A 22,036-nucleotide genomic window follows, 5' to 3' on the forward strand; every position below is an offset into this window, starting at 1 on the left:
ATGCTAATACCCAGTTTTGGGGGGGGGGGGGGGGGATAAGTCATACCCAGCTTATATCCTGGGGGGAGGGGCAAGCCTTACCCAGCTTCTGGCCTTGGTGGGAGGGGGGGAGAGGCAAGTCATGCCCAGTTTCTGGCCTGGGGGGGGGGGTAAGTCATACCCAGCTTCTGGCCGAGGGGGAGTCATACCTAGCTTATGCTTATGGACTGGGGGAAGGGGCTAGCCTCTGGCCTTGGGGGGGGGGTCAAGTCATAACCAGTTTTTATGGGCTGGGGGGAGGGGCTAGCCTTACCCAGTTTCTAGCCTGGGGGGAGGGGGGGTATGTAATACCCAGCTTCTGGCCTAGGGGGAGTCATACCCAGCTTATGCTTATGGGCTGGGGGGAGGAGCTAGCCTTACCCAGCTTCTGGCCTGAGGGATGGGGGGGGGGTCAAGTCATAACCAGTTTCTATGGGCTGGGGGGAGGGGCTAGCCTTACCCAGTTTCTGGCCTGGGGGGGCGGGTATGTAATACCCAGCTTCTGGCCTGGGGGAGGGGGGGGGGGGGTCAAGTCATAACCAGTTTCTATGGGCTGGGGGGGGGTATGTAATACCCAGCTTCTGGCCGAGGGGGAGTCATACCCAGCTTATGCTTATGGGCTGGGGGGAGGGGCTAGCCTTACCCAGCTTCTGGCCTGGGGGGAGGGGGGGGGGGTCAAGTCATACCCAGTTTCTGGCTTTTCTGGCATGGGGGGGGTGTCATACCCAGCTTCTGGCCGAAGGGGAGTCATATCCAGCTTATGCTTATGGCCTGGGGGGAGGGGCAAGCCTTACCCAGCTTCTGGCCTGGGGGGAGAGGGAGGGGTCAAGTCATACCCAGTTTCGGGCCTGGGGGGGGGAGGGGGGGTAAATCATACCCAACTTCTGGCCGAGGGGGAAGTCATGTTTGGCTCAGAAAAACTAAATAACAGGTAGGTATTGCGTGTACATCGAAATGATCTGCATAGAAATGTCTTGTAGCCTAGGCAAAGTGTATCTGCCTCAGCTATACCTTATTGTTAGAAGTAAATAAATTAATACTTATACATTTTTATATTTTACTTGGAAGAAGATATGACTCTAACAACACTTATGAACACTTTATTTGAATAAATCGCCAAATATACCACCGCGGAGACCCCAATCGCGTCTCTGCGTTCTATTGAATCGTATGAGCGTATGGATTTTTGCGTTATTTTTCACAATTTCTATTTTTAAAATTACCTATCGATAGCTTACTTTATTCTGATGAATATATGTCATTACAAGTTTTTCTCTCAAACTGATAGTTTGGCTAGAAAAAAATATTTTCTATCCACGCAGTACGCCGGCAGCGTTCGGATCGGATACAGTGACGTCAACGGTCCCGCGCCGGGCGGTCAGTGAACTTTTTTAGTAATTTGGCCATAACTTCGTCAATTTTTGTCGTAGAACAAAAATTTTTGGACTGTGTATTAAGGATTTCTTAGCCCTATAAATCTGCATTCACAGCTAAAAATCGAAATGATCCTCATTGTACTAAAACCAATGATATTATATAAAAACAAAAGCAGATATGTTATAAGCGCTCGCGCTGTGAATACTCAAATACGTCCCAATTGGGACGTCTTGTGTTTAGTCTTCGTGTGGCCTGCGTCGTGCGCAATCGCGTGCGTACCACACCGTAAGTTCCTGTGTTCTTACCAAAATAAATAAAAAATGCCATCGTGTGTGTTTCGAAAGTGTACCAATTATGACTCTAAAGTAAACAAAATACAAGGGATCTCTTACCACATGTGATTATGCAAAATTATTTAGTATTTATATTTTCAATTATTTATGCAAACAATCAAGACGCCATGCGCCATGTTCAAGTTAAGAAAGAGAAAGCGATCTTGTTTTGACGTTAGAGCGATAAGGATGCGTGCGCTGCGGACATAGATTAGTTAGCGCAGAATCGTTAAAACTATAGCTATCTCTTTCATTTGCGTGCTATTTCGTATCTGTTGTTTCACTTATCAGTTACATTTGTCAATGTGTGCAATTTGGAATAGCTCGGCACGGATTCAAATCGTAATTTCTATGAACGTAACATATCTATAGTTCTATAATATCATTGACTAAAACGAAAAAAATAATTGTATGCAAGGTTCAAATAATTTCGAAAGCTTGTAGCGCAAACAGAAAAAAGAGGAATAAATTCTATGCGCGATACAAGCTTTCGAAATTATTTGAAACTTGCATACAACAATGATATTATATAAAAACCAAAGCAGATATGTTATAAGGGCTCGCGCTGTGAATACTCAAATACGTCCCAATTGGGACGTCTGTGTTTAGTCTTCGTGTGGCCTGCGTCGTGCGCAATCGCGTGCGTACCACACCGTAAGTTCCTGTGTTCTTACCAAAATAAATAAAAAATGCCATCGTGTGTGTTTCGAAAGTGTACCAATTATGACTCTAAAGTAAACAAAATACAAGGGATCTCTTACCACATGTGATTATGCAAAATTATTTAGTATTTATATTTTCAATTATTTATGCAAACAATCAAGACGCCATGCGCCATGTTCAAGTTAAGAAAGAGAAAGCGATCTTGTTTTGACGTTAGAGCGATAAGGATGCGTGCGATGCGGACATAGATTAGTTAGTGCAGAATCGTTAAAACTATAGCTATCTCTTTCATTTGCGTGCTATTTCGTATCTTTTGTTTCACTTATCAGTTACATTTGTCAATGTGTGCAAATTGGAATAGCTCGGCACGGATTAAAATCGTAATTTCTATGAACGTAACATATCTATAGTTCTATAATATCATTGGCATACAATTTTTTTTTTCGTTTTAGTACAACTGCGTTTATACAAAGCTTGTTTTTAAAAAAGTTTTTTTTAATTATATTTTTTTCTGGATGGTGGTAGGGCTTGTTCTAACTCCGCCTGGCTAGCTACCACCATCTACCTAAATAAGTCTGTCGCCGTAATAATGTTATAACAGCATTCTTGTGTTCCGGCAGTTGAAGGTAGCTATGTAGCCAGTTCTTCTGTGGTTGAGGATTCCTGGTGAACCTCGCTTCCACCGTCATTCCCTTCGGCCTGATCATCACTTTCCATCAAGTTTAGTGTCAATAAGAGATTCAGGCAAGAGCTTCCTCGTTGTGGATAAAAAAAACTTAAACTACATTTTAAATAACTTCAAAACAAAATTGCCTAAGGTGGCAATCGAACTCACGATGTGTAAAGAGCGAAGAGAGTCGTGGGTTCGATTCCCACCTTAGACAATTTGATTTTATCAAGTTATCTAAAATCTTGTGTACCTACTATGCTATTAACTCTGTTTTCTTTGGGCTTATGCTCTAAAAATTCGCCTTCTATGCATGTTAACTAAACAAAATGTTTTTTAGCTTTAGGTATAGGTACTTAATTATGTAACAATGCCATTAAAATATCCGTAGGTAGGTACTTATAAAACTAAAGAAAATTTAAACGAACCCCATTTTCATTTACAAAAGAACTTTTGTATGCTTTCAACAAGTTTCAACGTAACCTTTCTCCGAATAAAACGATTATATGAACAAAACAATGAAAATTATTTTGAGAACACATTTTGTCTAAAGGTCAAGAAACTCTACAAAGTATTTACAACTTCTATCGAACTTACCTGGTTTTATAAAAAATTAAGCGAGTTAATTGTTAAATACACAGCACGTGGCCTGCACATGGCAAGGGCCACACCGTGCCATTACCATTAAAATTGAACCAAAAGTCATGCAGCAGTCTCATCCATAATAGTATAATTTATTTGCCTACATTAATTTTAAGTTGGTACACGACCATTTTCCGATTTTAATATGCCAACCTTAGTTTACCTATGAGGATAAAAAAACAACAGGTATAAATAAACTCCAGCCTGATTGATTGCAATGTGACAGACAATAGACTGATTCAAAACAAACTTGGATTACTTCGATACGCGCACGTAACTCGTTCCCGTATCGCAGCGGAGTATACCTCGTGCGGAGCAAGGCGAGTGGGAGGAGGGCGGCCCACGTCACCGCGGCCGCGGTCACGTGCATGCGAGCGTGGCCCGACGAGGAGCTCGGTCGGTAATCACTGCGCAAAGAGATTCTATGAATCTTTAATGGCTATCTAGCACTACTAGTAGGTACTGGTATGAAACAATTGACAAAAAAAACAACTTTTTAAAATTATGGACATTATTTGATTAAAAACCGAAGTTTGCGATCTTTGGAATGTGCCTGCACATTCCTCCGCTCGTGCCATATTTTGACGCGTCACATGACCGGCCGGCATTCGCGGGGCCTCGCCTCAGAACGGCCGCGAACCTCTCGCGCTGATAACGTTTGCTTACCTCCCTCCTGCCTACATGCAGTTAAACACGATAACAACTCAAGAACCCTGTGTTTCTTTGCTGAAAATGGATTTAGAGGACCTTACTTAAATTCTTACTACTGTGAAATTTCCCAAATACGGGAAAATATGTGAAAAAATATACTTGAAATCACGATCTTTTGTGCGATCAAATGTGACAGTGCTGATACAGTGTTGTTTTTATTGTGATTTGTGACAGAAAGTGAAATTATGGAAACAAGGCATTACTGGGAAGAGAATGGACATGCTGTCAAGTATGACAAGTGAGTAGTTTTGTTTTAAAAATATTCATTATGCCAAAATTTAAAACACTAAAGTTTTCGCGGGATCTCATTGGGGCCAATCACAGCATTCACAGCTGATTTGATGCGGATTGTCCTTTTGTACAGGATGTTGCATTGTTACGTATTTTCTTCTTAAGGTAACTTAATACCTATGAATAATATTGTTTAAGTTTTGTGGGCCCTTTTATTATTAAAATTTAAAATTCTATTGGCTTCTAAAACAGACAATAATATTAAATATAATGTAACATTTATATTGTAGAAAAATATCCTGTACTTAGAATGCTGTGAATACAAGTACGAATGATGCAAATTATATTTTTGCAAAAATCGTATATTTATAGATGAATTAATCCATTTATAATGTACAATTATTATACGACGAAAGAACTTCGTAGACGTTTATATTTAAATGTATTGTAATATTAGGCGAATACATTAGTTAGTAGGAACATGGCCAATATTATTACTAGTGCTTGCTAGTTGGCTTTGAAGATACTGACACTCTTTTATGCTCTTTGATACTGACTGACTGGCGATCTTAAATTGAGTCAGCATCTAATGCAGTAGTGAGTTAGCAGGTATAGTATGTACTGTTATTTAATTTAAGGAGTATCTATAGATTTTAAGCATCTATAAAAGAGTTCTGTGTTTGTTTTAGTAGCCTGCTTGCTCCCAATGCTACAAGATTTATTTTTTTAGGAATGTCGTGCATTCGATATTTTTAGGTCAATTTTAGGATATTTTTAACAATTTGGGAACTGGTACAACTTCCTGAATTCATCCTTTAATAGGATTTTAGTGCTTTAACCCTTTACTAATAAAAAGTGACACAGTTGTTGAACACTGTTTTAAAATGACATTTCCATACTAAACGTCAATTTAAAATGTCACACCAAGCTAACAATATGACAATTTAAGTAGACAGGTAGTAAGTTATTTATAAATATGTCATAATATTTAAAGAACAATAATTTCAAATTAACTTTTAGTTTGTTACTCGAACTACCAAATCCTTGCCTTACTGACACCTAAAGTAGATTTCCAAATCGTAAATTAAAATAAGCTAGAAAGTTAATGAGAGGTGTATCAGCAATCGGATACTGTTTACCAGTTCAAAGTTTATTCAATTTGTGAATTACGATGAATTAATATTAAGCTAGGTATCTAGCTACTAGATACCTAGCTACTTTGTAGAAGGCTAGAAGTTGTAATTTTACTTGAATTTGACTGATTTGAGATGCGATACATTTTAAACTGGCAGATTTTAAACTATCATTTTGTATAGGAAATCAAGACTCTCATTCATGCCTAACAATATACCTACAATGTATCTATTTATGTGCAATAACTAAATAAATAAATAAACAGAGTTGGTGGACTAACAAAGTTTTTTGAGTCTCTTTCTGCTGCTTGTATTGTTGTTGACGATTTTTTTAAATATTAATAGGATTTTATTGTCGTAATAATATTACGTTTTTATCGTTATTATAATCATAATATCCAAGAATAAATCAGACTTATTACACAAAAAGCATCTTGCAATGAAGCCATTATAGATTTTTCGTATTCGTGAAATAATAAATAATATTTTATATTATCAAGCTGGATCTTTTTAAAATTATTCTTAAAGCGTTAAATATTATTATTGGATTCTGTATTATGCCCTGGTATCAGTTGCTACATTTTGGGCCCATTTCACCGAATGAATTATTTACTGATTTTTATCAATTCTAGCAATAATAATTATCAGGCCCTTATTTTCTTCTCAGTTAAATACACCCTAAGAAACTTCCACCATTCTTTCCATTTCAATGTGTTCCTTTTAGGAACAAAGTACCTATTTATTATTATTGTTTGTTACAATTTCTGTGATTATATTTTTGATAATAGTTAATTAGTTCTAATTCAACATTTTTGAACAAAAATTACAATATTATAAGGCTTCGATGATAATGAGCTGTAACTGTGCTGGAATATACTACATCGTAATGTGATTGTGGACCAAACCCGCCTTCAAAGTCCTGTCTCGATCAGTCTCAAGGCCGCGGAAGCCGACGTATAAGTGGATTAATTGGAGACCCTCTGTCCGTCCGTGAGCAATACAAACATACCTTATGCTTGACTTTTCTTCATATCCTAAGTAGTTTTTGTTACATAGTCCTAAACTATCAGAAAAGTAGTTACAAAAATTACAGAACTTACTGTTACTATTGCTGATACCACAGAATAATAATAAGTACTACCTTTTGTATTATTTATGTACTTACTCAAGAAACCGGACAGTTAGTAATAAACTTCTATTGTGTACTTTTCCAAAAATATCCAAACCTAAGTTAATTTAAATATCTTATTTCAATATTCTTTCCCAGAATAGATGGTGCCTACTTGTTCACTAGAATATAATATTCTTCCAACAATCGGAACAACTTTTTATAGCTTATTTGGTTGTGTCAATGAGTGACTTGGCTTTTATAGTAGAAAAAATCATTAACATAAGAATGCAATCTAATAAAAACTACGACTAAAACCAGCTACTACGACTAGACAGCATATCCACTAAAATAACCCCTGTGCTCCGTGGATCGCCTTGGTGCGAAAAACTATGGGAATCCGGACAAAGCCTTCAACTACCACAGTCCCTCGGGACAAGTAGATATTATTTACAAACATAAATTACTGAAATATGCAAATGAAAATACGGGAGGTAGGCCTCTGTTAGATAGAACCATCTATCGAAGGTCGCTAAGTTGCTTTATGTAATTATGATGTTGCGTTTACGTCTCAGGCACTTCCGCCTGCTTCCGTTCAACGTAGAACTAGAGACCATATTTTGTAGCTTTATGATATTGTCATTTATTTTGACTTTGGTCGGGCTCCTTTGTATTGCAAAATCTAAGAAAAATCCGGTTTAATATTATTAAGAATATTAAGATCCATAAAAGGCCAGTGGCAGTGTGCGAATCATTATATTCTATCGAAGTGTCAAAGAATTACTGAGTTGTAAGTTTTAAATAAACTAATCCTTGACACAATATAAATAGATAAATAAATTAAAATTTACAATAAAATGCCTGGCAATTTGTTATCATGCGATGGATGATGTTAACAAACTAAAAGTCGGCTAAGCTTATAGGTACGTAGACCCGTTTTCTGAATTGAGATTTTTGACTGGAGCGTCAAATTCATCCTTGAAGAGTAGAAGATGAGCACATTGAGAACGCTCAAGCTGGAAATATCAATACAGAAATCAGTCCTCAAAGTATTGACTGAGTAGGTAACAGGACCTTTACTATTATTTTGTAGAAGTGTGCATTGTCTGAGTATGATAATGATTACATACCTTAATACATACTTAAGTAATTACCTATTTAATTTTTATTTTCATCTTTTATTAGATGGAATAAGAACACTGCTGATAAATGATACTATTTAATAAATGATTTTTTATTCCTAGTAATTAATTACAAAGTAATTAAAATTTACAGAAGAACAGAGCGCAATGTATGAAAATATTTTGTTAACATTATAAAAAATAATATATTCGCATTTCGCAATGACTACAATACAAAAAATATTATCACTTTCACTTACAACATCCTGTATAATAGTTACCTACCTACTCCATGAAACAGTGATGCCCTTTGTTATGTCTACAGAAAATTTTATAAAAAAAATTAAAACCGACTCCAAAAAACCTACACTAAAAAAGTAGAAAGATAATTACTAATTACCTACTTATTTATTAGGACGAATTATTAATATTTATGTAGGTATACCATGATTGATACTTCTGGAGTCGGTGCCAAGATTATGAAACATGTAAAGTTTGCCTGCACCGACTCCAAAAGTATCAATCATGGTATACCTACATAAATATTAATAATTCGTCCTAATAAATAAGTAGGTAATTAGTAATTATCTTTCTACTTTTTTAGTGTAGGTTTTTTGGAGTCGGTTTTAATTTTTTTTATAAAATTTTACTTATTTCTTGCTTTTTAGTTAACTAATTATTACCTTGATGTTACCACTGAAGGTAGGCAGTACATTGAGACCATATTCTTAATGTATATTATAAAAAAGTTCATCCCCAATTTTCCACCCTTGGGGGTGAAATATTTTCTTCAAATTCACATGAAACCACTCTTTTGATAATACCTATTCAACAAAAAAATAATCGTTCAAATTGGTTCATAATCGGCGGAGATATTGCGTATAAAAAAGTTCATCCCCAATTTTCCACCCTTGGGGGTTGTTTTTTTATTATTAAATTTAAATGGGACCACCCTTGAGGTATTACCTATACGCTGAAAAAAGATTTGTTCAAATCGGTTCATAATTGGCGGAGTTATCGCGTAACAAACATAGAAAAAAAAAAAAAAAAAAAAAAAACATACGGGTCGAATTGAGAACCTCCTCCTTTTTTTGAAGTCGGTTGAAAACACTGATAAATTAAAAAAAAAAAAGAATAAATACAAATTTTATGGTGTATCTAAATTAAAAAGATTAGTTAGGTAGTAGACCGTAGGGTAGGGTAGGTAGATATTATCCGCCCGTATCTAATTCTGGATGTCGATTTTACATCTGTTGGGTTATCGTATGATGTGAAATTCCAAGAAGATGTCAATGCCAGAACTTGTATTGATTTTGTATCTCTAGGCATTTTCTTAAGGAGAGTAGGCATTATGAATTAATGTCTCTATGTTATAGGGATTTAAAAACATTGTTGATTTTACTTTCAATACAATACAATGGGCCTGAAAGTTCTTAAAAGAATCCTATAAGAGGAATCCATTCATTTGCACGCTATTCAGAAGTATTTTTGAGGGAGTCCCTACAAAGTCGTGAACAATTAACCAAACAAGTAAACAAACGGAACTTTTGTCAAAATAATTCGAATTTTACTTCGGCGAAAGCGAGGCGAGGCGAAAATAGCACTCTGCCAACACGTGATACGGGCGGGGACCGAGCGGGCGCGGGGCGCGCGGGACACACGCCGCGGCAAACGTGACCGCGCGCACACCAGCGCGTTAACACACGCACACTGCCGCGCGTATCACGTTTGTATCGCCCGACGGATTCGGGCTATACTCCGTTTCTTATTCTTTACGTAAAGTAATATAATTTTTATGTAATTTTTTTGGCATCATTTTAGACCTTCTAGAGCAATAATGTCTTTATTAATTAATTAATGACTGTCTCTTTTATAAATATAAGGATTTAATAAAATAAATTACATAATAATATTTTAAAAAATAATAAAAAAGATGAGTATTACGTAATTCAGTGTAGGTTTGCTTACCTTTGCCTACCTGATTGATCATTATTCATGATGAACGAACCGAACGAATGACCGATTTAAAATTTGTTAACCACAAGAAACTTGAAATGACATATTATTATTTCAAACATCTAAAACAATAACAATAGCCTAATATGATGGCTATGATGCGATCGATAATTTAAATGCAATAAAAATGTAGGCGATCGATAAATTGGTACTAAATGTAGGTAGAGAGACAAGACAATACTAATTTCTTATTAGAAATTAATAATGTATGATTCAATCCTGATTCCTGCTACCTACTATGGATAAAGAACGTGTTTTGTCTCGGGTTGAAGGTGGCTCCTACACTTTTAATCTGACTTCTTTGAAAAACAATTCTTTCTTTTCCCGGAAAACCGATTACGTTTCCAATTTTCTGTAAAATTCTATCTATTTTCCACATAAAGTTTTCTAAAGCTACATTCGAACGAAATGACTAATCATTTGAGGACCGGAATTGTTGACGTCATGAGTTGTCAACTCTAGGAGAGTCGCATTTTGTTAGCTCATCAGACAGGTATTTCATTTCTATTCACCATTTATTATGTCAACTATCCTATGGTGGCAAAAATAGACAAGGATTCTTCAGCAATCCATTTTCGCGTTTTTCGCAGGATAATTTTTGTAAAGTCATCATGTTTTCGTTTGATCACAATAGACCAAAGCGGAAAACCTTTAAAAAATACATGTCATTTATTTTAAAGTCCACCACACCCATTGACACGCTAAAGTTGGATCATCGGGTGTTGGGTGGACCTCGACACGGCCTAGTGACACGTGTACGGTGACACGTGGAGAACGCCGGCTAAAAATAATCCACATACTCGTACCTATCTACGGTAGATTGTTGCACTTTATTATGCTGAGCGACGAACTATTATCGCGATATTAATATTAGCACAATATATTGTTGCGCTTTAATAACTTTTCAGCTTAGTGTGCTCGTGTGGTACAAATTCTAACTACCAAACTCAAATGTAGAGCTTTTGGGTTAGATTGAATTGATTTCCGACTTTCGTGAAATTTAATGTTGACATTGTAAATCTACAAATAAGAAGTTCTTGGCCTGCATCTGATGGAGAATAATGATCAGACCGAAGGTGGAAGCGATTTTGTGACATCAAATTTCAACTTCAAAGTTTCTTAAGCTACACGTAATCAATGTTTAAATCTAACTAGGCACCTACACCTACCTACTTATCTGAAATCTTAGTGGTTGTTAAGTCATCAGATGAGATTTAAAGAACCATACCAGGAACACAGGCCCACACTACTTACCCGTCTGATCAGCATGGGGGAGTTGGACTAATTCTCGCTTTGCCTCTAATAAATTTTCAAGAGGAGGAGACTATAATGACCTAATGATTGTATTTTAAAGAACCATAATATTATTGGAAAATAATAACAGCAGAGTTGTTAGCTCTCATCAATCAACTGGCTAATGTGAAACTGATTGTATTTGTGACTCTACAGCATAGATAGTTTGTTTGTGAGATGTCGTGCATCGTCTATGGTCATTGTCCCCGTCTCGCTTACTCATGCACACGTGGAGTGCATAATGTCCCTGTGTTAATCAGACTGCACGTGTAGCAAAATGCATTGACGTATCGCAGTTGCAATCGGCGCTTGTACAGACGACAGCTCAAGCCAAACTCTGTAGCATCATGTATTGTAATAGGAACTATTTTGCAACAAAAACCACAGTATATAGGTACAGGGTGCAATTTTGTAATAGGTGAGGGAAAGAACTCTTAATATTGTACAATTTTTTCTCAAAGAAAACATTCCTTTATTTTTTAAAAGAAATAATTGACCTGCATTCAATCAAAAATTTCCATGAATCGAACCAACTAAAATCTGTTAAAAATTACACCCTGTATTTTTATTGCATCGATCGTTAGGGTTAAGTATAGGATGAATTAATATCTCTAACAAACTTGATAAATCAAATGAAAGGAAAACCATGAAATCTTAAATTATTTTAATTATGTACAGAAAATTGTATGGTATGGTAATGAATTTGCAAAAAATTTTCGAAAATCATTGAATGCAGTTCTCTTTCTTTTAAAAATAAAGTAATGTTTTCTTTCAGTAAAATGTTCTATCTGCAGTATTAAATTAAGAGTACTTTCCCTCCAGGTGGCATTACAAAATTCCAAATTCAAATTCAAATTATTTATTGCATGTCACATGGGTAAGGGTTGACAAGAACATAATATTGTACATGTGACGCCCAGTGAAGGCGTTGCAAAAACTTAAAAATATTTAATGTTATTTTAGAGAATTATTTGTCAAACTAAAATAAAATTAAATAAAAATTAAAATTATAAAATTAAATATTATAAAATTATACAATTACATTATTATTATTATTGTATAAACAAAGACAGACCATTACATAATATTTTCATTAAAAAATTCAGAGATGGAATAATAGCTTTTGAGAGTGAGAAACTTCTTTAATTGTTTTTCATTATGATGATATTTTATCTATATTTTTAATTTCATTTGGGATGTGGTTATACATATATTTTTATTAACATTGAGTGTGGCGCGGAAGAGTATAATTCGAGTTTAGTAGTTGGTACCTTCAGTTTGTTTTGATAACGATTATTGCGTCTGATTAATTTAACAGGGGAGTAAAATTCAGGGTGTCTTCTTACGAACTTACAAGCTTCAAAAATGTATAGGCTAGGTAAAGTGAGTATATTAAATTTTATAAAATGGGGCTTGCAGGTGTCAGTTTGTTCTATATTAGATAAAATTAAAATTCCACCCTGTATATGAGTCTACTGTGCAAAAACAATGCTGTTGTGTATGACTGAATAACGTTACAGGGACTCGTGGTTATGAGGATGTGCGTCATCGTGAGGTAGCGCTAGTTTTGTTCGTGACCGAATACTTTAGGCCCGTATGGAGAGCTAGACTCAAGTATGGATCTTGATGCTGCTTTTACACTATGCGGAAATTAGCCGAGTCAAGTCAAAAAAACAGAGGAGTGGGGATGAAATTCATTCATAATTCATTTCCACTCCACTGTTTTTTTGACTTGACTTGGCTAATTTCCGCGCAGTGTAAACGCAGCATGAAAACGAATCCTTTCCCTAGTCACACTTGTTTTGAGTTCTCTATCATTGTGCTTAAAATAGAAATTGCTGCCTAACTGGTGACAAAAAACATCTTGAAAGACACCATGTTTTAAAAGAGTAGGAAGGTTAGACCTTGGATCTTGAATATTCATGAAAAATAATAATAAAAGGTGCTTGCTTTGCATAAGTTCTCTAAGTTATATTTGAGTCAGGTTAGTATCTTCGAAAAGCTACGAAACGAAAATATTCAAGAGCTTTCAAATTACGGGAACTGAGATGAATTTGTGGAAGTTTGTAGTTAATAAGAGCGATAAACTATTAATCTGTTAAGTGATGATAACGTCCGATAAAAGCTACGTGCGAATAACCATCGGTTTGTATCGAACAGGCATGTTGTCACGTTTTTTTAAGTGTGCTAAATAAAAATAAACAATGTGATCAGGAGTTATATCATTACGTAAGAGCAAATTGCTTTTAACTTTAATTAAAAAAAAATATCAGCACTACTTTATCAACAGTAGTAAGTAGCTAGGCTATACCTTATACCTACTCGTATCTCACATAATTTCGATTCTTTTGGCGATATTTCGATAAGTAGTCATTGTCATGTGTCATTCTTATCTTACTAACAAAAAAATGTTAATAGAATTTCATCTCATAGTGTGAATGTGTGACTCATAATCGAGGCAGGCAACATTCAGAAGTTTCTTAGGTCTTTTATCATCAGCAGTTCAGCACGCATCAGTCTGCTAACAACTTGCAATAGGGCTCTCCCAAAACACCATACCGATCCCGATCTTTAGCAAAAATACTAAAACAATATTAAGTAAGTATGTATGTACCTACTTATGTAGGTACTTATTCTTCACCATTATTAACTAAATTTCTAGTGATATTTTCTGATGCTAGCATCGCCTTTATTCCTAAATTAAAAATTATGTGTATGTCTGTAGAGATATACCTAAGTAATTAGATCATCTTGGTGAATCTTCGTGATATATTTAGCCAAAGTATCTATTAATAGTTCAGCTCACGTTTTCCAATTAATTCCATTGTTTGTAAACACGTTGGCTGCCTGGCGGCGGTCCAGAGGGCCCGGCACTCATCGACTCTACCACTGGAATGGGGGATTTTGTTAAATTTTGCTAAGGTGTTAATCGCTTTCTGTCACTCACTACCAATATCTATACTTATAATAAATCTGTAGAGAGGTCAATTCTGTACATTAAATATATTTTCAAAATAACTATCAGGGGGTGATTAGTGATCGATACTGATGCCAAAAATGCAATCAGTAAAATTCTGTCTGTCTGTCTGTCTGTCTGTATGTTCCTTATAGAAACAAAAACTACTCGACGGATTTTAACGAATCTTGGTACAATTATTCTTCATACTCCTGGGCAGGTTATAGGATACTTAGGAATTCCCACGGGAATGGGAAGTAGCGGGAAAATCGTTTTGTATGAAACATCTGAACCGCTTAAGTTAGACGCTTGAAATTCGGCATGCAGGTACCTTACTAAACTTAAAGCTTAGTTACAACAGGATATTGCAAAATTCCCACGTGAACGGGAGTTAGCGGGAAAAAACATTTGTATGAAAAATCTAAACCGCTTAAGTTAGACGCTTGAAATTTGGTATGCAGGTACCTTAGTAAACTTGAAGCTTAGTTACAACAGGATATTTCAAAATTCCCACGGGAACGGGAGTTAGCGGAAAAAAACATTTGTATGAAAAAATCTAAACCGCGTAAGATAGATGAAGGGGGTAAAACGGGATCCACGCGTACGAAGTCGCGGGCGGCCGCTAGTCTTCAATAAATCTTCATTGTATCATCCTAAAGAACCTTCTACAAAATATGTTAGAATTTACATACGAGCTGTAAGTACGAAAATATTATCTAATATTTATGATACTTCTGTCGGTATTAATGTCTGGGCGACCTCGAAAATGAATAAAACTTTTCCGAGAAATGAGACCTAGTTGAATCGATTTTTCGCCCCCGTAATACCACTTTTGTTGTTAGTAATATTGAAATGGTAAGTAAAGATCCTCATTTCAAAAAACGAGATTTTGTATATATACCTACAAAATAAATAAAATGCTCGTATATTTTGATAAATACATCATAATATTATAAAGAGAATTTGATAAATTTCCATATTTTCATGATCGATGACGATCTTTTTTAGACACTATCTAAAAAAACACAGTCATAAGTTGTTTTGGAGTCGGTTTTCTATTTTGTGAAAAATACACCTACTAGGTAACAGGTAGGTCGCAAAAATGAGACTTACTTAAATAGGTAAAATACCTACCGACTAAAAATATCAGTGTAGTAGGTATATTAAGTAGGTAATCTGTGCTTTTCACGTTTGAGTGATAAATGTGAGGACAAAGCGGTTAAGGTAATGAAAATTTTCCTAGACTTCTGAGATAAGGTGAGATAATTTTATGACGGTCACGCAGACAGAACATAATAATACTCGACGAGTAACTTTGTATAATCCAGTAGCTACACTTACAGACGCCATTTGCATCACATTGCAGTGAAAGAAAGAACAAAAATTTTCATTTTGCACCAATAAAAACTACAAAACTTTCAAAAAATATATTTGGGTGGCACTGGTGGTCTCTGATCTGTATGAGACGGACGCACGCAGGGAGCAGCACTTTACGGCCACTCATAATCTGCGGACACCATGACTTGCAGTTGCAACCTTCCCAAAGTTCATATTAATTGTCGACGATCAATCAAAGAAAATGGCCGGTGTTATCGGATGTTACGTCACACTCAAAACGTTTGCACAACTCGACTCGTGGGGCGCAACGTGAGCGCCACCACGTGGCAGCTCACGCCGCGATGCTCTCGGAAAACAGACAGCATTAGACAGTACCACACCGAACTCAAATGTCGAACTTTTTGCAGCGACCTTTACGTAAGTGGACTTATGTAAACGAAAAGGTCGCAATTAAGACGTCCTCCAGGTGAAAGAGCGACGCGAACTTTAGCTGAATCGCTAATTAATTAAGCAAAATCCGTAGCATTTTGAATTGGCGTCTATTTTTTTTCCGTTGAAAACAAAGACAAATGAAATGATACACACATGGAATGATCGGGGTCTGCAGCAAAATGTTTGCCAAAAATACAAGGTGGGCCAAAATTTTTTGCAAATAGCAACACTTGATAATACTTATGTATCTCGAAAAACGGTTCAATCAAGGTAGAGATTATGTGCGTGGGTGATGGGAAACTGTGAATAATTTCATGAATTTTTAATCACTATGGAGCGTTTCATGAAACAGCATCGTGCTTTATGTAAAATAAATAAATTTAAAATATGTTACATTTAAACTGGGAGATAGGTAAACTCTACATTGAGGTATAATAGGGTATAATACACTAAATAAACAACTTTGTTTTATGCTAATAACACAATCAAATTATAGTAGAAATCAAAGTAATCTCAAGACTAAATCTACGGATCCCTAAGAGAGGGATCGGTTTATGAATACCGGAAAATCTTAAAGAGTGACTCAACGATTAATCTAGACGTCGACGTAACCTGCGTTAGACAGATGGAATAGAGTTGACTGATGTTATGTTATGGTACAATCCATACAATCGAGCATTCTTGTTACGTAGAGAGAGGCAAACGATAAATCTCTGTAACCAAGGGCGGAAAAACAAGCCTACCTAAACTTTTTGCTAAACGACCGATTAGAATGTTTCCTTATCGGGCGAGGAAGATTAAGATTGTTGACAAGTTCTTTTTAGGGTTCCGTAGCCAAATGGCAAAAAACGGAACCCTTATAGATTCGTCATGTCTGTCTGTCCGTCTGTCCATCTGTCCGTCTGTCCGTCCTTATGTCGCAGCCATTTTTTTCCGAAACTATAAGAGCTATACTGTTGAAACTTGGCAGGTAGATGTATTCTGTGAACCGCTTTAAGATTTTGATGCAAAAATAAAAAAATAATAATAAATATTGGGGGCTCCCCATACTTAGAACTGAAACTCAAAATTTTTTTTTCATCAAACACATACGTGTGGATGGATAGGTCTTCAAAAATGATATCGAGGTTTCTAAAATATTTTTTTTCTAAACCGAATAGTTTGCGTGACAGACGCTTCCAAAGTGGAAAAAAGTTGGTCCCCCCCCCTCTAACTTCTAAAATAAGATAATGAAAAATCTAAAAAAAACATAATAATATGATGTACATTACTATAAAAACTACCAACGAAAATTGTTTTGAACGAGATCAAAGTCAAAGTCAAAAGTCAAAATTTCTTTATTTGTTTAGACTAATAAATAGTTCTTACAAATCGTCATTTTGCTCTTAAGGAGCCTCTACATGTCTCATAATCTTTTTACCCTACCAGCGCTTCGAGACCAACATTTGGCAAGTGCTGAGAAGAAGCGCCGCAACAAACTCAGTCACCACTGTCTGCCGGTTAATATAAATAAATAGAAATAGCAGTAGTAGGTACATTCGATTCAGGAGCAGTTCACTGAATTTACCATGCATTCTTGTATAGTGTATCTTATAAGAATGGGTATACAAAATTGCGTGGTATATTAAACAAGGTAGTGACGTGCTAATATCTAGACTTACAGATTACACACTTAAATACTAGTAGAAATGACTCGCATACATAAATTGGAATAACTTGGATTGACCAGTCCCCGAAAGCAGCGCCTGTTCACAGACATGACGAGTGAACCAGCCATCGCTTCACTCGACCATATTAGAGGGAATGTAACGACCCGCCTCACTACGCCACCACCCCAGAGACATTTTAGTGAGAATGACAATACCAAGTTATCTCTTAGAGAAAAAAAAAACCAATAATAAAGCTAAGTAACAGTCCAGATTGAGAAGCATGACACTATAACATTTTAGAAAATTAGATTAGTTTATACATTACTTTTCATAGCACGATTTTAATTCTTTTTAGTGCGAGCATGAGAGGACCATAATCCTACTCCCAGGATGACTTATCATTAAGAAAATCTCGAGTTGTATAATAGGCTTTTTTAAGCATGTGATCTTTAACTATACCTTTAAATTTATTGTACGGTAGCTCTTTATATTTATCAGGGACTTTGTTATAAAAATGAATACCTTGTCCCATAAAGGTGGCAAACACTTTATTAAGTCTAAAAGCGGGTATAGCCAATTTATTTTTATTTCTAGTATTGATTTGGTGAATATCACTTTTCTTTTTGAATTCATTAATATTTTGTTGAATAAATAGAATACAGTTTAAGATGTATTGTGAAGCGGCCGTGAGAATGCCAATTTCTTTAAACAATTCTCTAAGGGACGCTCTTGCTTTCATTTTATACAAGTATCTTATGGCACGTTTTTGCAGAATAAATATTGTTTCAAAATCTGCAGCTTTGCCCCATAGCATGATTCCATATGACATTAGGCTATGAAAGTAGCTAAAGTAGACTAAGCGAGCTGTTGAAACATCGGTTAATGACCGTATCCTTTTTATTGCAAAAGCCGCTGAGCTGAGCTTTCCCGCCAGAGTTTCTATATGGGAGCCCCACTGGAGTTTTGAATCCAGGGTAATTCCCAGAAATACAGTAGATTCTACCAGATCGATTGCATTATTATTAAGATCTAGTAGTTAAGTAGTTTTTTTTAATACCTCGTAAATCGTAAACCGCATATTACCGCGTAATCTTTCATACTAATTTAAGTAAATTAAAAAATAATCATTTTAATGAGGATCAGTACTGTTGTAGAAAATTCAATAAAACTAGTATCTACGTTAATCTTTAAGACATAAGAAAGATATATCTTTTTGAATTATCCAAATCGGACCATTACTTACGAAGATATTAAGTAATAAACATAGGCCGTTTTTGCCGCTAAAAGTCAACGTACGCAGGGCCGCGTGACGTCACTATATCCGAATCGAGCGCAGCCGGCGTACTATTGGGATGGAAAATATTTTTTTCCAGCTAAACTATCAGTTTTAGAAAAAAACTTTTAATAACATTTATTCATCAAAATAAAGTAACCTATCGACCAGTAATTTTTAAAAATAAAAATTGTGAAAAATAAGTATCGCTATGTCCAAAAACCACATTTTCATAGGATTCGATGCACTGCGGAGACGCGGTTGGGGTGAGTGGTAACTTAATGATTGTTTGTATTGAACATAATAATACATAATAATATGATGCTAATACCCAGTTTCTGGCCTGGGGGGGGGGGGGGGAGGATAAGTCATACCCAGCTTATAGCCTGGGGGGAGGGGCAAGCCTTACCCAGCTTCTGGCCTTGGTGGGAGGGGGGGGAGAGGCAAGTCATACCCAGTTTCTGGCCTGGGGGGGGGGGAGGGGTCAAGAGTCATACCCAGTTTCCGGCCTGGGGGGGGGAGGGTATGTAATACCCAGCTTCTGGCCGAGGGGGAGTCATACCCAGCTTATGCTTATGGGCTGGGGGGAGGGGCTAGCCTTACCCAGCTTCTGGTCTGGGGGGGAGTCATATCCAGCTTATACTTATGGCCTGGGGGGAGGGGCAAGAAGCCTTACCCAGCTTCTGGCCTGGGGGGAGGGGGAGGGGTCAAGTCATACCCAGTTTTGGGCCTGGGGGGGGGGGGTAAATTATACCAAACTTCTGGCCGAGGGGGAAGTCATACCCAGCTTCTAGGCTAAGATTAAATAGATTTCCAGGAGGGAGCAGCTGTCCTTTCCTGCAGCAGCTGGCCCGCCCATGGAAACGGCGAACAGATAGGTAGGTACGTACTCAGAAAAACTAAATAACAAGTAGGTGTTACGTGTACATCGAAATGATCTTCATAGCAATGTCTTGTAGCCTAGGCAGAGTGTATCTGCCTCAGCTATACCTTATTGTTAGAAGTAAATAAATTAATACTTATACATTTTTATATTTTACTTGGATGAAGATATGACTCTAACAACACTTATGAACACTTTATTTGAATAAATCGCCAAATATACCACCCGCGGAGACCCCAATCGCGCCTCTGCGTTCCATTGAATCGTATGAGCGTATGGATTTTTTGCGTTATTTTTCACAATTTCTATTTTTAAAAATTACCTATCGATAGCTTACTTTATTCTGATGAATAAATGTCATTACAAGTTTTTCTCTAAAACTGATAGTTTGGCTAGAAAAAAATATTTTCTATCCACGCAGTACGCCGGCAGCGTTCGGATCGGATATAGTGACGTCATCGTCCCCGCGCCGGGCGGTCAGTGAACTTTTATAGTAATTTGGCCATAACTTCGTCAATTTTTGTCGTAGAACAAAAATTTTTGGACTGTGTATTAAGGATTTCTTAGCCCTATAAATCTGCATTCACAGCTAAAAATCGAAATGATCCTCATTCATAAATCAATGGTACGGAACCCTTTGTGCGTGAGTCCGACACCCACTTGGCCGGTTTTTAATAGTAACTTTTTAGTGACTAAATAATCCTTTATACCTAGTTCTGTTGTTATTTTTTTTAATTCTTCCATAGGTATATTTTTTTTCCTCTTTTATTTTAATGACATTGTCGATAAAGTTTTGAGAGCTTAGAAAATATTTTTCTATCACCAAGGGTTTTCGACTTTTCGTTAGTTAACTTCGAACTTCTCCTTGCGGGTCCAATGACAGTTTAACTTCCTCCTTGGACAAACTTGACCTTCGCTGGTTGGGTTTTTATTGGCGGTCAAACTGTAGATCCTGGCTACACAGGAGTTGCAGTGGTGGGAACGAAAGGTGGGGAGAGAGTCCCATATTGTAATTATTGTAAATAAATAACTCCTGAATCCTGACTCACACTACTAAGTGTAAAACCCTGTAATATGTATGTATAATATCAAAGCACTTGTCACCTCATCGTACGCAAATTCTCTGTAAAAATAACACCAATAAAGCAGCATGTGTAGGAGTCGTATTACATAGACAAGCTAGTTAGTAACCTTTCAATAGGTAGTGTACTAATTTATTTTAGAAGGTACTAGTTAGTAACCTTTTGATAGAACCTACTAATTTTAGAGCTTCACTTGTTAATTTCTCGCAACAAAATAATTTTCAGTTTTAAAGAGAAAATACAATAGCTTCAGGTTTTCTACGGTAAGCTTACTTCATTGCGCTTGTTGTCCATATGGTCGTACGGTCTATGACTCTACATCAGGGTTTCTCAAACTTCGGCTCCACGAACCCCTGTTAAAGTTTTCAGGTGACAGGCGGACCCCTTAACTAGCTAATTAACCTATAATCCTTGATTTTCTTACTCTCTTTATTATTCCTGCTTCAGACGCAGAGGTCCCTGGTTCATTCCCAGTGGGGGCAGATTTTTCTGTTCGGTTTAGGCTTGTTTTAAGTCCGCCTGGCTAGCTACCACATCTTACCTAAGTCTGCCGCCATAACAACAATGTTATCAGCATTGTTGTGTTCCGGCAGTTAAGAGGTAAGAGTCAGTTCCTCTGTGGTTGAGGATTGCGGGAGAAGCTCGCTTCCACCTTCGACCTGATTTATCACTTACCATCAGGTGAGATAGAGGCCAAGAGTTTCCTAGTTGGTTTGGTTAAAAAAATATATTCTTTTTAATAGCACTGCCGGAGGTAGCTAGATACTAATTGGACACCGCACGTGTCACTGGCGTCAGATGTCACTAATTGCCTCTTATCAAGTAAGACTTTTCAAGTGGGCTTATCACTGATAAAGGCCCGGTGCAGACCTGACTGATAGGAATCCGTTGACCTGAATGAAGTGCACTTTTAGGCCAAATTAGAAGAAGTACGTACCTAACTTCTTCTTCTTGTGGTGTCGACAACAAACCTATATTACAGTGTCAGCCCGAAACCCTGATACAAGAGTGGCGTTGTCAGTAGCGTTCATTAGATCTTCCTGCAGTTGTTTAGGCACGCAGGAATTAAGACAAGAAATGTTGTTTGCCAAGTTACAAATAGGACTAAGTT

The 22,036-nt window shown here is 36.7% G+C and overlaps 1 protein-coding gene across 1 annotated transcript in view; it reads left to right on the top strand.

Annotated features, from left to right (window-relative positions):
• Positions 1-4,128: 4,128 nt before the first annotated feature.
• The window catches only part of LOC135088456 (transcription factor cwo), a 38,533-nt gene continuing 20,625 nt past the window's right edge, over positions 4,129-22,036 (top strand). Inside the window, exon 1 of the mRNA XM_063983270.1 lies at positions 4,129-4,648. Coding sequence (XP_063839340.1) covers positions 4,596-4,648 — 53 coding nt within the window. The 5' untranslated portion in view covers positions 4,129-4,595. The remainder of the gene's footprint in view (positions 4,649-22,036) is intronic.

The sequence above is a fragment of the Ostrinia nubilalis genome, chromosome 4 (genome assembly GCF_963855985.1).
Source record: "Ostrinia nubilalis chromosome 4, ilOstNubi1.1, whole genome shotgun sequence".
Classification (NCBI taxonomy): domain Eukaryota; kingdom Metazoa; phylum Arthropoda; class Insecta; order Lepidoptera; family Crambidae; genus Ostrinia; species Ostrinia nubilalis.